This window comes from Anoplophora glabripennis, unplaced genomic scaffold (genome assembly GCF_000390285.2).
Source record: "Anoplophora glabripennis isolate ALB-LARVAE unplaced genomic scaffold, Agla_2.0 scaffold561, whole genome shotgun sequence".
Taxonomy (NCBI): domain Eukaryota; kingdom Metazoa; phylum Arthropoda; class Insecta; order Coleoptera; family Cerambycidae; genus Anoplophora; species Anoplophora glabripennis.
This window is the reverse complement of record NW_019416670.1, coordinates 149,578-167,281: the sequence shown is the minus strand read 5'-3', so window position 1 is coordinate 167,281 and position 17,704 is coordinate 149,578. Positions and strand designations below refer to the sequence as shown.

Here is a 17,704-nt window from a genome sequence, read left to right as displayed (position 1 = left end):
ATTGAATTCGAAAAATGTGATAATGTACAAATAGGACACCCTGTACAATAGATAATAGTAGAGATCTTTTTAGTAGTGACGATACATACGCCAAATAATAGGCAACGCCAAAGTGCACATTGTCATGAAGAATTTCTCAATATTTTTACTAGATCGATTTTCGACCTATGTGCTTTGGACATAAGTGTCAAAAAATGGCTTCTTTGTCATGACCTTATTGATTGATGATTACATTTACTTGTTTTGACAGTTTGCGCAATATTTTGGTTGATATATTGCCTCTACACAAAGGGAAAGATCGTCATGGAACAGATCTTACCTCCATGTAGTTCTTTCTATGGCAGATTCTCAAAGATGAATGAAACAAAGAACCAAGAAAGAATATATTGGACAAAGATAATACTATCATTGAGGTGAATAGCAAGACTATAAAAAAAATTGCTTGTCTTAAACTGGATGAACTAGTATTACAAAACACCTTTTATAATAAGATAGTGAATTTAAAGATTCGAAGTTAAGTCGATTTTGTAATGTCTTGGCTCCATAGCAATCTTCAATCAGAAAAAGAAATTCAAAAAACGACAAAAGTACAAACATAAGTTTGCTTCTTTAAGATCAGAAGGAAATTTCCTAAAACTTTGATCTTTACCAATTTTCTCCTAGATAAGAAGACAAAAAAGATAGGTATGTAATACCTATATAATAATAATTATTATCTTTAGGCAGAATTAAAACAGAAAACTAATTTTACTATAATTTATTATCTCAATATTACGACGTTTACAATGTTAAAATTACATACTTGAATATTACTTACATTACTTATAAAATAAAAGAATACCCAGTGTCCCCCAACAGAACCCAATCCGGGTCCAACAGAGTTAATCGTCACAATCGGGCGTAGTTCTGAATTACAGAAATCGTCAAATCCTTTTTTTTTCGATAATATTGTTATGTTTAACTTTAACTTGTACTTTTTTTTATCTCCTACATATAATAACAACTTTATATATTATATAGATATACGCTTTTAAAGTGCCCCGCAATGGTACAAGTTACGGGGTCGATTTTAGAACATCTTTCAAAACTATTCTACTTAATAAGATACATAACTACTCTACGGCTCGATTATTTATGCCTGGGACATCGATAGGGAGATGCCAGGTAAGCTTAGACGCTATATTAGTTAAAACTCTTAAGGTTATGTCAGATGCCACTTTGACGTGAATAAATTGTTGTAGGCTTCAATTTTCCTGGTCCAAGCGGCATCCCTTCAAGCTCAAAGCAAAATAAAGCTATCGTAAGTTAAATATTGAGTTAAGATCTTCGTCGTTGTTGCCGGGTGACAGTCATCTATCTCTCTTAATGTTTATTCTTTTTGTTTAAGTATCGTTTTTAGCGAGGGGTGTCCAAAACGAAGTCTCCTTCTAGACAGACACCGGGGACAAGTCTTTTAGCGCGGCTGCACCGCAAAATTTAAACATATTTAAATGGAATTTAAATACTTCTTCGTTTTATACTGTCACTCTAACGCTGGATGTGTCTGTCAAAGTTGGACGAGGCGGGATTTTCGAAAATATCAACGCTTTGGTGGTAGGAGGAAGTTGCTGCTTTATTTCCGTGTTATTTCCGAAAACCGCGTTTGCTCTCAGTCCAAATCTGAAAAATAACGGGGTCTTTATATGACAAATAAAACGGCTAGGATATATTTTAATCTTAACGTCGCGTCAGAGGGTTGTCGGCACGAGCTGGGTTCTGTTAAGAGTTCTGGATATCTTTCTGACTAGACTACACCTATATAAATACAATTTGGAATAAGTCTGCGTGAAACAATGCTAACAAAAGTCTTGGTAAACGCTTAAAATTAACGAAAACTGTACAAAACTAACAGAAAAATCACTAGAAAGGTCCTGTTGCTTCCCCCGAACATTAACAGTGACTGCAATACTTCTATTTCGGTCCAACATCACCGCAATGCTAGTTAGTGAGAGATATGAAGAGAGGGATCGCAACAGGACGTTCCGGAGTCTCTACACACCTAATTTAAGTACTGAAACATACGAACATCCTGTATATTAACATTCAAAATTGTTCTGATTGTTGTCTCATAGGAATAAAAAATCCACATTAAAAGACATGCACAATACGAATGATTTAAACTACATAACAATGTTTGTCTGTAACAATTTCGTACAGTCCCGCGAGGTGTGCCTCGGGGAGGCCGACTAGGGCCCCGACGGGATGACCTTGGAGAGTTCGAAGGTGAGTACTGCGAGACTGTCTAACAACAAACTGCTGAACTGAAGGTAAACGAGGGTTAGTAGTGGGAAGATAATAATGATGAAACTGAGGAGCAGCCGGGGAAAATTCTACATGATGACGCACTTGCCCTTCTCCGCCCACGGGTTGTTCTTCTTGTCGGGCGCGTGGATCAGGGGGTCGTTCTTCTCGTTCTCCTCCACGTACTCCCTCATCCTGGAAGGAAAAATTGAGAATTAGTAAGAGAACAGTAAAAAAAAACTGTAATCATGTTTAAAAAGTGTTTCTATACAGGGTGTGGCGTGTATAATCTATAAAAATTAAACTACAGCTTCCTGATGATATTTGTAATACGAGACAGTTCTATCTTCGCGTTTTTTTGTAAATTAAATTTCATATATTCAACGAAAATAAAGGCCGACCCTGTGTTATTTATTAAAAACTTTGAAAAAATAGTAAAATAACGTTAGGTCACATTGTTAATAAATTTTTGCGGTCAACTGATTTTGTATTTGTATTGAAATCCTTATTCGCTTAATTATTAAATATTAAGCATCGTCCGTCGACCCATCAGTGTTAAAAAGTTGCAGATTCCAGACAAAAGTTTTTATTTTGTAATTCCACCATAGTGACAGTGTAATTTTTATAAAGAAGTAAAAAATAAGAATAGCGTGCCGATTGCTTAATTTTTTAGTTTGTGCACAAACTAGTTTTACAATGAACCGAGAAAACAACGCATTTACTATTTCCGAACGTGTCGATATGGTGTTAGTGTTTGGTGCAGCCGGAGAAAATGCGCTGACAACGTCACCCCCCATATGCAAAAACAATCCTACAGTGCGTTCAGCGGCTGCGAGATACGGGAAGTGTCATTTCTCGAGGAGACGGACGTGGTCAGCAAGTGAACCTTAATGTTGAAGATGCAGTGTTGGAAAATCTTGGCAAAGACCCCACAATTAGTACTCGACGACTCGCGCAGCAAGTAGAAACCTCATCTCGTACATCGTATCGTTAGGCGCCAGCTGTTCATCATCTGCAACCAGTTCAACAGATTTTACCCCCGGATTGTGAACAACGAATGCGTTTTTGCAGATATTTTTTACGGCAATGTGCCGATCAAGTAGACTTTCCTGCTTATGTTTGTGTAACAGATGAGGCGAAATTTACCCGTGATGAAGTAAATTTCCATAATATGCACATATGGGCCGATGAAAAGCCTCAGCGATGGATTGGACGCTTTGGTCCTGTGCCGTGGCCACCTCGGTCACCCGATCTAACTCCAATGGACTTTTATCTTTGGAAGAATTGCGAAACCATATACTTGAGGCTGCTGACACAATTAGGGGAATACCTGGCATTTGGGAAAATATTCGCCAAAATTGGGTGGGTCGGTGCCATGCCTGTATCCGCGCTAATGGGGATCAATTTCAACATTTTCTCTAGAAACGGTAAGTTTTCTTTCATTTTGTTCTATATGTATTTTAATGGAGTAGTGAACGCAGTTGGCAACTACAGATGCTTACGGATGTGTTTTTGCTTGCGAACTCTTGCAGTAACAGCATTTAAGATAGAATTACTATTAATTATTATAATAAGAAAATATCAGTTTTTTTGAAATATCTATTTTTCTTAGTTTGTACCCTTGCATTGAAAAAAGCAAAAATAGAACTTTTTCGTATAAGACTTTTCTATTACAAATATCGGTAGGAAGCTGTAGTTTAATTTTTATAGATTGTACACGCTACACCCTGTATAAATCTACAAAAAAGTGTATTGTTTTATTGTAGTAAAATTTAATTGAATGTTACAAATTATGTCTATCTTCGTAGTTGTGACAAAAAATCGTATACAGGGTGTTCCAAAAACACCAGAATACTCCGATAACTTTTAGGATTGAGTCCCACAAAAAAAGTTCAACTTGAAAATACTCTATTTTTTTATACCAGCAATCGACATAGCGCCAAATTTTACATCCGAAAATGAGATAAAAAAATGTTTCCTCTTTGCTTTTGGAGATCATTTAGAGGAACGGGTAGTGGTGATGCAGAATATTATTGCCATTTATCAGCTGATTAGATATCCGCCTCCAGACTTTCATCTTTCATCAAATTTTAATTAAACAACCCCACAATTTTTTTTTCTGTACATCGGACTAGACCACTATAATCCTTATGTTTTCGAGGTCAGTGAGTCCGAGTTCGATGTTCGTTTGACCTTGTCTGGTCAAGTTAAAGGTTATTTCAAGGTCAAACCGAGAAAAATCCCCTATGGTGGGGACAACCATGGTTATTATATGTTTTTGGGGTCGCCGAGTTCGATTTCGAGGTCTGTTTGGCCTTGTTAAGTGAGGTTCAAGGTCATTATAAGGTCAATCCAAGGTCAAACTGAGAAAAATCCATTTGATCTTGTTGCATCAGGGTCAATGTTATTTGAAAGCTACCTAATTTTAAAACCTATTAGTTGCCTCGCTCATCTATAATGGACCTAAATACTCTCAACATTCAGGAAGAAAGGTTCTGCATAGTTGCCGTGCTTGAAGTTGAGGGAGAACTTTGGTAGACAGTTGAGTATTATATGGTACATGTCAACAATATAGTAATATTCGTTTCGCATTCTATGGTGAAAGTTGAGTATTCACATTCCATTAACGATAATTTTTTTTATAACGTACGTAATGAAATTTAGACTGCTCGGATATCTCTGCATTAATGGACATAAAATATCTTTACTGACAAGCCTAACTCCATTAAAATATTAATCATATTAAAATTATCAATCATCTAAGTAAAAGCCTCATTTCTATGATGGTTCTAATAGAGCCTTTACAATTCTGCTATCGTGAAGGATACTGGAAACAATGACAACTGCTCTGAAAGGAGATGTGTAGAATGATTAACTCGATATAGTACGGTGTAAAAATGTCTTATTTATTGGTATTCGTTAGTTGCAAAATGTCAGTGACATGTAAAGAGATCCAAATTCGTTCGTTGACTGGACTTGAATACTGTTTATGTCCTACAATTACATGTGCTGAATTTGTAACTTCAGTTAAAAATGTGTGTGTATTGCAAAGATTCTATGTACATTTTGTACAACTTTTGCAAAATTCTGTACGTTTTATTTAGTTTTATGTGTACCACAGTTAGTAAATATATTCTAAGTCAACCTACTACAGTTTTTTTGTCGCTTCCAATATAGCGCGACATGTCCCTATTTAAATCTCAATGTTGACACAACAAACAACCCCTTTCTATCAAAACACCCGACAGTACAGCATGTTGGGAGAGCATGGACCGGGATTAAAACCAAATCCATGAAACTCTAAACTCGCCCGAAATATTTCAATCAAAGTTGCACTAGAATCTCACCCACCACCACAAGCTGTTGGGGACGCTAGGCAGTAAATCCGGGGCAGGTGCCAGTGGCGCAGCTACGAGGGGTAGTATGGGAGTAGATTTTGTGCATTCTGTATTATTGCAGATGTGTGGAAGTGTTCAAATTTTGTGAATCAACGGTTCATATACAAATCAAACTAAATATTTTTGCGCAGATTCAGTGCGTTGCGTTAATATTATTTTAAATAAAGTCACTATATTTAACCCTGAGAGGTCACACTTGGGGTGGGCCATCTTAAAGGTCCCACTAGTGCCAATTGTTATTCATTTGTTAAGGAAAACAACGTATTTATATCAAAACTGGGGTAAAATTATCCGAAAAATGGAATGCGGTGATTAGTTCTGAAAAAAAAAATTTGTTAATAAAAATATACGATTGAAAAATTTTTTTTCGAAATATGACTTTAATTTTGGCTCATTTTCTGTAAATTGATGTTTATTTTGCGCTCTTTTGTATAAAAATATTAATTTAAAGAATATTATCCATAAATATTGACAAATACAAGTACTAGTATTATTGAAATAATATGTCCAATTAAATTAATAACAAAAATGTTATTTCATCACAGTTTTTGAAAAAATAATTTTGCGTTAACTATAATTGAAATGCGTGATATAGCGATGTGCATTTTTTATTTGTTTTTGCTTTTTTCATCGTGAAACTTTTGGTTAGGCAAAAATAGTTGAGCAAAAATGACCCCTTATTGAATTTACTTAATTATTTTTCGCCTCGTCGTACCCCCGTCGGCGCACGCCACTGGACGGTGTGTCTCGGCAGGAGTTTGGTTTGGCGAAAAGCCAAAAGGCAGCATCCGCGCGGTGGATTTTTCTTATTCTGTGTCACGCAGCTTATGGGGGATGCAGCCCACATCGTAAATATTTAGGACACCTCGAAGAGGGATCTTATTAAAAATAGACGTGTAGTATCAGGGGATGTCGCGACTCTGTCCCCGAGGATATTAACACAAGATTTCATACCCGTAATCGAGCTGACAGGAGGCGATCGGCGGGAAGAAGAAGGTCTGGGAGGAATATTTTAGCGACGCCGCTAAGTAAATGTTAGATGAGGTGGTTGCGCTGTTTTTAAAAGGGAGGTGGCTTAGAAAGTTAAATTTTCGTATTCCGCCTAGTTAAAAATTACTATATAAAAATTAGTTTTAAAACAAATTTATTTCTCAAATTTTCAATTACTGAAAAATTACTTGTCAAGAAACTACAGTGCCTTTGTTTTGGCGCTCAGTAAATTTGATTTTCTTAAGGAGGTATATCGGCGTCCGAGGGAAGTGAGAAGCGCAGGGGGAGTCCTATGCTTTTCTTATGGGACTAAAGGCCGCTGCCAACTTGAAAAAAATAGATTCTATTGAAATTATTTGCGATAAACATTATCTATATAGCAAAAAAATCTACTCATATGCACATAGCATACATACTGACTAATTAACAATATAAAAATATCATATTTAAGTAGTTTTAAATTATATTTAATGAACGCATAAAGACTATGTAGATGTGGCAACAGCGCTAATAATTGACTAGCAGTTGTACACACTGCGCACCTACAGACCTCGGACATCGGAGATATTGCGCGTCAAATTCGGGTAAAGATGCGTACGCGTTCAAAAATGTATTGTGTGTAATCTATGTAAAATAATTATTATATATAGCAAATATATCGTATTATCCTCGAGAAGATTTGTATCCTTGATTTAAAATCCGTAAATCATGTGAACTGGTAAAACAACGAGAATTATATTAATTTAGTTCTAAAGAAATGAAATGAAATCGTTTGAGTCAAAGAAACTGTTGGATGCAATTTTGAAGGTTCTGTGATAGAAATTACATTATTATTCACTTTCTTAATCTCTATTTTAGTAATGTTACAAAAGTTTTGCAACTATAACTAATTTTTTAGACATAAAGTTTGCTGAGAAATATTTATGTTTCTTTGTTATTCCGTACAAACGCTTTTATCTCAAGTAGGTATTACTAATTACATTAATCAAGTAAAGAAAACTTTATGTAACCCTAAATATTGCTGGGTAATGATTACGATGTTTTTATAAACCATTAAATATATTAAAAGGATTTATCAACTGTATTTTTTACTCCAATAAATATGTCACAGCTTCCTAGTTTTTTTAATTAATCTAGTTTTTTAAAAACATTACAAAAAATCATCTGTTGTGGATAATTTATTGTTGATAACAATGTACATGGGATTTAGGAAAAATGTATATGTTTGAAATCAATTTCGTTTTTATCAAGTCTTTCAAATGTATTCCCTCCTTGCTGCCAGCTGATTGCGACGTTGCCACACTAATCCTTAAGTCAGACAGAAATGCAATTATGGGTTTCTGTTTCTAATTAATACAGCTGTACTATGTTCAAAACTTATATTAGTTTTACATCAAAAATAAGATAATACTCTGTACTATCTATGGAAAAGTTTTGTTTCACAATTTCTACATCTTTTTCTCAGTTATGGGCAGAAAAGAGCCGCACCGTCCATCTTCGCCATATAAACCTATGTTAAAATGAACAACTTTCAACAACAATATCTCACAATCTAGATTCAAAAAAAATTCAAAAAATATGACGCACAGAGGGAGCACTGGGTAATACGCTATATAAATTTCAAGTACATCTGTGCATTGAGTAAACCCGATATACCTAAGTTGGTGTTTCAGAAATTGCCAAGGAAACATTTTAAGTAAAGCAATTTACAAAAGAAAGTCAATATGACATGATATATTGGTGGTATGATTGTTTGGATATTAAATGGGGGATGATGTATTTGTATTGATCACACAGCTGCGCGAATATTAAACATACATATTATTTTTTTCTTTGATTTATTTCAAAATTTAACAAAATATTGCCAGACTTTTCATATTCGGAGTTAGATGAATGGGCCATTATTAATCCAACATTGTGTCGAGCATTACAAGAAGCAATATTTTTAAAGGATATTTTGGTTCATTTCAATTCGTTTAAAGATACAAATACGAAAAAAAAAATACGTTTCATTGAAATCTCATTTCATCCGAGCCAGGCGAAAAACGTAGTATTAAAGGGTGCTGTTGCTTCTTGATTTTATTGTAAGATGCGTGAATGGGAGCAGGTTCTCTTTCCGACAGTCGTTTTCAATTATCCTAACATTATGTTACATGTAGTGACGTAATGCAATTATCGTGAAGAACGGAGCTTTTAGCTAGAATCCCATTAGCGACGTAGCTCCATTGAAAGCATCAGAATCAGCTCCACATGATCCTGTGATATTTTCGGAGGAGATAACCTAATTTCGTCTTTTTATAAGGGAATATAATTCAATCCGTTATTGTTAGATTTAAATCTATTGTTACCGTTATTGTTGTATAACGTACTAATTCATGTTTATACCTATCCATACAGGGTGTCACAACAATTCGTGTACAGTAATTTATTCGATAACAGAAACAAAACAGTTTGCAGTAGACTTCTCTCAAAATAACTGTTCGATATGACCACAGTTTTCAATAATACTAAACTAATTTTAGGCAAAAAATTAAAATGCACCCTTCTCATATTCTTTCATTCTGAAAGTCGTGAACAGCATCCTCAAACTTGTTTCACAGTTCTCCCTCAATATCAATACATGCAGCGTACATTTCCTGTTATAAAACTCCTCAAATAAAAAAATACAGGAATTTAAGTCAGGTGAATGTAGTGCCCAGTGAACTAGAACATTGTGTCCCCTGCCTATCCATCTGCCTGGGTATTGATCATTTAAATGTGAGGTGATGCCCCGTCAAGCATGAAATACATGCAATTAAAACTTTGTCCAAGTTTCTACAAGCACATTAAGTTTTACAAATATCTCCCGTAGTTTAAAACATTAGATACATGAATGTAATAAACGAAAATTATGATATTCATGAATACATCGCCATCAACAGTTTGAACTTTAATTAGATAGCATTAAATTGGTACTATTTGTACACTTAAAAAAGAACATTCTGTGACGCAACAGCTTCTTAGTTGTCACCAACACTTTGAGAGGTTTGTGCATTTCTTAAACCAAATGGCATTCTAAGAAATTCACAAAGACCCAAAGGTGTTATATCTGTCTTAAAAATATTTTCAGTGCTGTGCTTGTTCTCTACTGGTCTATAACATTCCTAGAAATGATACCTAAAATAATGTTTTTCTTAATCAATACTTTGATTTAATGGACAAATACATACAGGGTGTTTCACCTATACTCCGCGGTCGAAATTATAGAGAGTGACTCATCGCTAGCTTTTGGACTAGTAAGGGGGATGAAGCGTGCCGAGAACGAAAATCCATTGGCGTGTCTACGTAAAAGGCAACAAAATATAGAAAATATTGAAAAAAGATAATAAAATATAACATCTAATATTTTTTTACGGTTTGCTATAACCGGCACTTTGATCCATTTTAATTATTACAGCAATTTAAAACGTCCCAGTTGTGTTTTTTTAATTTATAAATTTATTATAGTCATGGAATTAGACACCTCGTCTACGCTTATGCTATGATGTTTCTCAGGACGGGCAAATCAAGTCCGTTTACACCCACTAAAAAAACATTTCCCTATTCCCTACCAAGTGTAAAAGACAGAGATAGAATATAGATCGACGTTCAGTGTAACTCAGTCTATAGACGATTATAGATTCTATCGATGTGCGTAGAGAGCTGCACAAAGATAAATAATATTGAACCATATAAAAATCATTTTATATTTTATACGCATTATGGTAATGGTGTTTTTATATTATGTCTGAGTCACTCTCTATAATTTCGACTGCGGAGTATAGTTGATTAATAGCGAAATATATTCAATTGAAATAAACAAACGATAAAAAATAAGTAACAGCTTATGACAAAGACTCTCCATTTGAAACGTTTGCAGTATCTTGAACAAAAGGAGAAGGAAAAAAAACAGTGCGACTCAAACCTTCCCCGTATTTAAATTCTGACGATTTTTCATCAGCAGTTCGTAATCCGCGCCATCATTCCCCGACGAAGCTTTATTTAAAACATCTCTCCGGGACCCTTAATTAAAAGTGGGCGTCATGTTTCTTTCACGCCATTATATGCCATTTTTCTTCGGGAAAAAAATTTTCACGCTTGCTGTTTTCACATCGCATCGTACCATTACCGCAGAAAAATGAACCTTAATTACGGTTTTCGGATGTAAATTTTCCTGGTCGATGATTTCCGTCGACCAGAACATGCACTTTCATATTCGGGGCAACTTTTTCGTCGCGTAACCAACTTCCGAAATAATTAACCCGATTCATTAATCAGGCAGGGGCTGCAGCAACGCCCTCTATAAGCGGGATAGGGTTGGAATTAATGAGTCTGCGAGGGGTAGTTGGATTTTTTACCTGTCGAAAATTTCCCGTTTAAATCAAGTTAGCCGTGCAAACGAGTGTAATATGGTACAGGGGTTCACTTCACTGTGCTCCGATGAGAAGCATTTTCAAATTATGTTTAAAATACAGGGTGCAACTAGATTATTTGGTCAAACTTTAATAGTATATTGTACGAAAAAAAAATTTTTGTAAGGTATATTAAGCGACTATTGTTAGTGCAGTTTGAAATTTCTCTTAAGAAATAAATACTAGCTAAAAATATTAAGTCCTCTCTCGAAACCAAGTCCCCGTATGTAAGAAAAACTGCCATATTATATACAGGGTGTTAAAAAAAGAGTGTAAAATATTTAAGGAGGTAATAGTATGAACCAAAATAAGCAGAAAAGTCTCAATAAACATGGGTCCGCAAAGTAACGGTTGCGGAGATATGGAATGTTTTATGTTTTTTAGCCCCATTTTTTATTTTGCAAAAACGTTGTGTATTTCCTTATAATAGTTGGTTGATGTTTAGTGAAATAAACAGTACGTATTTGACAGTTGTTCTCAGTGCACAAGTTTTCTTTCACTATGGCTGGTTACTCTAACGCAGAATTAACAGACACGCATTTCATGTATGGTCGTGCTAATGGGAACGCCACCGAAGCGCGACGTCTTTATGTTGACGCTTATCCAAATCGCCAGATTCCTTCACAACGCATGTTTGGAAGAATTCACCAAAGATTGCGTGATACCGGTTCCTTGAGCAAACAGTGCCATTTATCCGGAAGACCAAGGTCGGTATCCACTCCTACAGCAGAAGAAGAAATTCTAGCACTGGTAGAGCAGAATCCCAGGTACGAGTGTGCGGAGAATATCAGTCGAGGTAGGAATTAGTGGTCCTCTTGTTTGGAGAATCCTTCACGAGCAACTGCTTTATCCATACCATGTGCAATGAGTACAGGCCTTAAATCCAATAAATGATCATCAAGCACGTTCGGTTTTTTGCCGCTGGTTTCTACGTCATGATGCTGAAGAAATGGAGTGTTTAATTTTCACAAAACGCATATTTGTGCCGACGAAAATCCTCATGCTCTAATAGAATCTGGACATCAGGCACGTTTTTCATTAAACATTTGGATGGGTATTGTAGGTGACAGGTTTCTAGGTCCTGTTGTTTTACTAAACCGAATAACAGGCGCTGCTTACCTCAACTTTCTGCAGAACACACTGTATGAGTTTTTGGAAGACATTCCTTTGAATCAGAGGCAACAAATGTGGTTCCAGCATGATGGTGCTCCAGCTCATTTTTCCATGGCCGTTAGAGAGCATTTACACCAAACTTTTCCACATAGATGGGTAGGAAGGGCCGGACCTGTTTTATGGCCTCCAAGATCGCCTGATCTGAACCCTCTAGATTTCTTTGTTTGGGGATATTTGAAGACATTAGTGTATGGTACTCCTGTAAATAGCCTGGAAGAGCTGCAGCTACGGATTAATCAAAAGTGTCAAGAAATCCAAACCAAGGAGGGTGTTTTCGAAAGAGTTCGAATATCGTTGAGACGAAGATGTCGTGACTGCTTGGAAATGGACGGAGGGCACTTTGAACATCTTCTGTAACTGTGTTTTTTGTTTGTTAAAAGCTTCCTTTGTCGGTTTATTCCTAATAAAATAAAATGTTTGAAAAACGAATAGTGGTCCATATCTCCGCAACCGTTACTTTGCGGACCAATGTTTATTAAGACTTTTCTGCTTATTTTGGTTCATACTATTATCTCCTGAAATATTTTACACTTTTTTTTAACACCCTGTATAACATTTGAAGTGGGGGGGGGGGGGTCAGATGAGCTTGTATGCAAATTTTCAGGAAAATCCATGCTATCCGAAAAAATTGGGAGCTTTTACCTTACTTTCGCCTTCAGTGACTGGACTATTAAAGCAAAGAGTATTAAATGCGTTTAATAACGAGGAGAGTCAGGCAGACATTGCACGTCGCGTCGGTTTGAAGTGGACAGATACAAAGTTTCGAGGATATTGTCCAAATTTGAAAAAAGAGGACATTTAAATAATATGCCGAAGTCGGGCAGACCTAGAAAAATGACAGCAAATTACGACAGATTGATTAAACGCGTTTGTCGCGCGGATCCATGGAAGTCAGGTCCCAGAATTATGGCGGATTTTGGAAATTTAAACATCTGTGAGGCCACAGTTCATAGAAGGTTAGTCGAGGGGAAGCTTTTTAGTAGAAGGCCGGCCAAGAAACAGTTAATTTCTGCAAGGAATAGAGTTGCCAGAGCTCATTTGACTTGAACTGAAAATGACTGGAAAAAAGTATTATTTAGCGATGAAATACGTTACAATATTTTCTATTCTGATGGTATGCCTCGCTTAAGAAGATCCGTAAATCAGATTCAATCCTGCTTATGTAACACCAACTGTTAAGCATGGCGGTGGAACTGTATTTTTATGGGGATATTTTTCTTTAAACGGAATAGGTCCTATCCATTTCATTGATGGAATTATGGATCGTTTTGTGTATAGAGATACCCTTCAGAACGTTATGATGCCATATGCAGAAGAATAATTCAAAACCATCAAATGAAATTTTCCGCAGATTAGCAATTTCAAAAATATTTTCATACACTATGAATAGGACAGATAATTTTAAAGGGAAATTGTTGTTGCTACGTTATTCGGCGTCATAGTTTATTTATATAAGTAGAGATTAATTTATTTATATAACGATTAAAAGGGAAAGCTAAATAAAATTATAATCGTCTTATAAATAGGACTTAATACAAATAATTGAATTGCTCTTATCGCCAAATTATCTCCAAAGAATTGATAATACTCATTTCGAATGGCTTATAGCGGTAAAATTTCATTACTAATATTTATCATTTAATGAATTATAACATATAGACTAGGCGGTATCTGTTTTGGTTTGGGTGAATCGTATATCCATTGGCTTTCAAATATCACTAGAAATAAAAAATTTTGCGCATAAAAAAAACGTGGGCTTAACTTTTGGCGGCACAATATGTCAAAAAAATTCGAAAAATGTCATATTTTTCTTCCTATTTCATTATGTCTATTATATCTTTTCAAGAGTTGATTTTAGGCGAAAATGGAAGAGGAAAAAAATTTTCGTAATTAAATTTTACAAAATATGACTAGTTACAAATCGAATGAATCATGATCATTATTGTGAAAATCGAAAAAATCGTCAAAAATGGGGTTAAAAAACATTACTTTTTAGGGAATTTTTTGGGGTCTTTAAATTGGGTATAGGACCTTCATACTCGGCCCAAGAAAAGTTCATGTTATGTAGAATCATCACACCAAATTTCATCAAAATCGGTTGGATAGATTTTGCATAATAAATTTGCAATCCAGATTTTGAAAAAGAAGTTGCAAATTTTCAAAATTTTGCACAGCAAAACCCAAGGCCCTTAAATACTTGAAAATTTAATCACATATAGAAGGGCTCTCAAGCTTTCAAAAGATTTTTGAAAAATTCGAATCCGTCAATTAGGAGAGGTCTGGCGCTTGTTTAAACATTGGTCGAATTTTTGTTCTTATAAACAATTACAATAACTTTGTGAATATTCAATCAAATCAAATTTTTTAAAGCAGGTTTTAAAAGTTATTGGAAAGACACTTTTTAAAAAAAAAACAGATCGATTAATCAATTAGTTACGTAGTTATCGCCGATCAAAGTTAACCGTGATTTACACTAAATATACTGCGACATCTGGGCTAATTTTTCGAAAACTTCCTTTAATTATCAACTTTATTTTTTTAATGTATCAAAGGTAAGTGCATAAACTTATATACTTTTATCAAATATCAAAAACAAATTTATTTAAATATTCTAAAATTGTTTAAACAACAATTATTTTCGAAATATGTCGAAAATTAGTAACTAATTAATTAATTAATTATTAATTTAATCACCATTTCTTTTGTGATTAAAATATAATTCAAATGTTATTTACTGTTTAAAATATAAGCAAATGAGAAATTAACTCATTATATTACAAAAATACAAAATTATAGTACAAAAATTCGACCAATGTTTAAACAAGCGCCAGAGCTGTCCTAATTGACGGATTCGAATTTTTCAAAAAGCGTTTGAAAGCTTGAAAGCCCTTCTATATGTGATTAAATTTTCAAGTATCTAAGGATCTTGGTTTTTGTTGTGCAAAATTTTGAAAATTTGCAATTTTTTTTCAAAATCTGGATTGCAAAAATATTGTGCAAAATCTATAAAACCGATTTTGATGAAATTTGATGTGATGATTCTACATAACATGAACTTTTCTTGAGCCAAGTATGAACGTCCTACACCTAACTTAAAGATCCCAAAAAAAAATCCCTAAAAAGTAATGTTTTGTAACCCCATTTTTGACGATTTTTTCAATTTTTACAATAATAATCATGATTCATTCGATTTGTAACTAGTCATATTTTGTAAAAAATTTAATTACAAACATTTTTTTCCTCTTCCATTTTCGCCTAAAATCAATTCTTGAAAAGATACATAATTAAAGAGGAAGAAAAATATGACATTTTCCGAATTTTTTAAAAATAATGTGCCAACAAAAGTTAAACCCACGTTTTTTTTACGCGCATAAAAAATTTTCATTTCTAGTGATATTTGAAAGCCAAAAAGCCAAAAATCTCCGTGGATATACGATACACCCAAATATGGACTCTTTGAAACAGATACCGTCTGGACTAATAAGCTAGATGTGACTAGGATAAAACTAAATTTATACGATCAATCCCTAGATTAATCCTTAGGGCGCAAGTATTAATAAAAATTCTTGTTTTCGGTGCGAAAGAAATACCCAGTAATGCTTAGTATGGTGCACCTTCAAAACTACTCCGCTAACATCATTTTTAAAACAACTCTATAAGCAAAATTTATCTTTGTCGCAGCTTTACGACTTCAGTATTTTTAAAAAATTCATCCATCCCAGTTAAGCTCTCGACAGATCCCAACGATAATCGCTAAAAACTTCAACTTTCGAAAGAGTACTAACTTCTCCAGTCGTTCCCAACTTCCCGTCACGTCTGCAGATTTCGCCCACTCATCAAATTAACAATCGAAATTGTTCGCGTAGTGGAAAGCCCTGGCCGAGATTTTCAGCGCTTCCCGTTCTATTTCAGTTAATTTTTCAGCGATGTATCAACCCAGCAAAACGCGCGAGGCGTTTTAATCATCCGCGTTTGCGGAGACGGGAAATACGGAGGTCTGGCGAGACGTGAGGAAGAGTTCGCGCAGCTGTATTCCTAGTTGGCCATGCATGGGGAAAAGGGGAATTTATTGGAAAGGGGTGCTAGACATGAACAAAGAGGCTTGCATTTATTCATGTCGCTGTTTATTATGTTGGTGTGTGACGGATAGGGATCTTGGGGTCGTACGTTTTAATAAAATAAGTGTTTAATGTTCGAGGTACGTGGTTTGTTGTAATTAATGTTACACTTTTTAAACCAGTGCTACACTCTAGAGGACGTAAAGCCGTTGGTCCCTTGTCTACGATGGTAGGCAAGTAAGAGATCCCTACCCCACGACAAAATGGGGGTTTGGCAGAGTAGCAGGAATAGGTCGACTTAAAATAGCCAAAAGCAAAAACGCAATTATTATAGCGAGCCATATAGAATGGCTGAAGCTGACGTCACACATAAATGTTACCGACAAACACAAAAGACCTAGACACCAACTTTTTAATCCTGGGTGACCACCCCAACGACACCCCCCCCCCCCCCTGCCCGCTAACCTTTTCTGTTTCAGAGGCAGCCAGGATCAAGAAACGAAGACAACGACACACACACACACATACACACCCCCCATACCCTCCTTACCCCTCCCCTCCCGCGCTAGCCTAACGGCCACCTTAGCAAAGCGCATCCCAGGCTGCATAGCCGCACTGCCCTACCCAACCATACCACACATAAATATGACACAACCCCCGGGGTTTACACAGACGAGCCGGCGAAGCAAGAAGAGCGCCAGAAGAAAGGACCCTAGCCGGAGGGGCCCAGCCAGGACAAAAGGAGGTCCCACAAAGCGCCTACACCGACCGCATTTGCGGTCGGGGTAGACGACGGATGGGGCCCACCTACGAAGGCTGTCCAGGCCTACACGAGATGAGGTAGGATAAAGAGGGATAATCCCCCTCGATCCCAAATCATTGAGGCCAATTTCTAGCCATGGAATAATGGCGCACACATAAATATTGCCAAAAACATTAAAATTTACTTCCATTTGATCAAAATTACTTTCACTTTTCTTAGATTTCCGACCGACACGATCTGTCAATTCAGAGACGTCCCTGTATCCCGTGTGTTCTTGCTGTTGTATTTATTTCTGTTCGCCGATTGCGTTTTTATTTGTATTTATCGTTAATCTTATAAATAATCAGTGTTTTTCAACGCTAATCATCTATTAACTGTTAGTTTTGCAGTAAGGAAGCAAATACTGATGGTTTTTTCGATATAAAGTACGCGAACTGTTTTAGGTTAGGAAATGTCTTTTCGTTATAAGACGATAAATTTACTGTAGACGCCTACTGTCCGAGTGGTCAACGTCAATCCATTCATGTTTTCTGCAATTGCAGAAAGAGTTTCCAAACCATTGTAAAATGGTTACTTTCAACAAGATGGGGCAACAGCACACACAGCTAACAC

General features: G+C 35.7%; 1 protein-coding gene across 1 annotated transcript in view; it reads right to left on the bottom strand.

The window, feature by feature from the left end:
• Positions 1–741: 741 nt before the first annotated feature.
• LOC108913995 (guanine nucleotide-binding protein subunit gamma-e) overlaps positions 742–17,704 on the bottom strand; it is a 62,123-nt gene continuing 45,160 nt past the window's right edge. Inside the window, exon 3 of the mRNA XM_018719688.1 lies at positions 742–2,475. Within this exon, the coding sequence (XP_018575204.1) occupies positions 2,370–2,475 (106 nt within the window). The 3' untranslated portion in view covers positions 742–2,369. The remainder of the gene's footprint in view (positions 2,476–17,704) is intronic.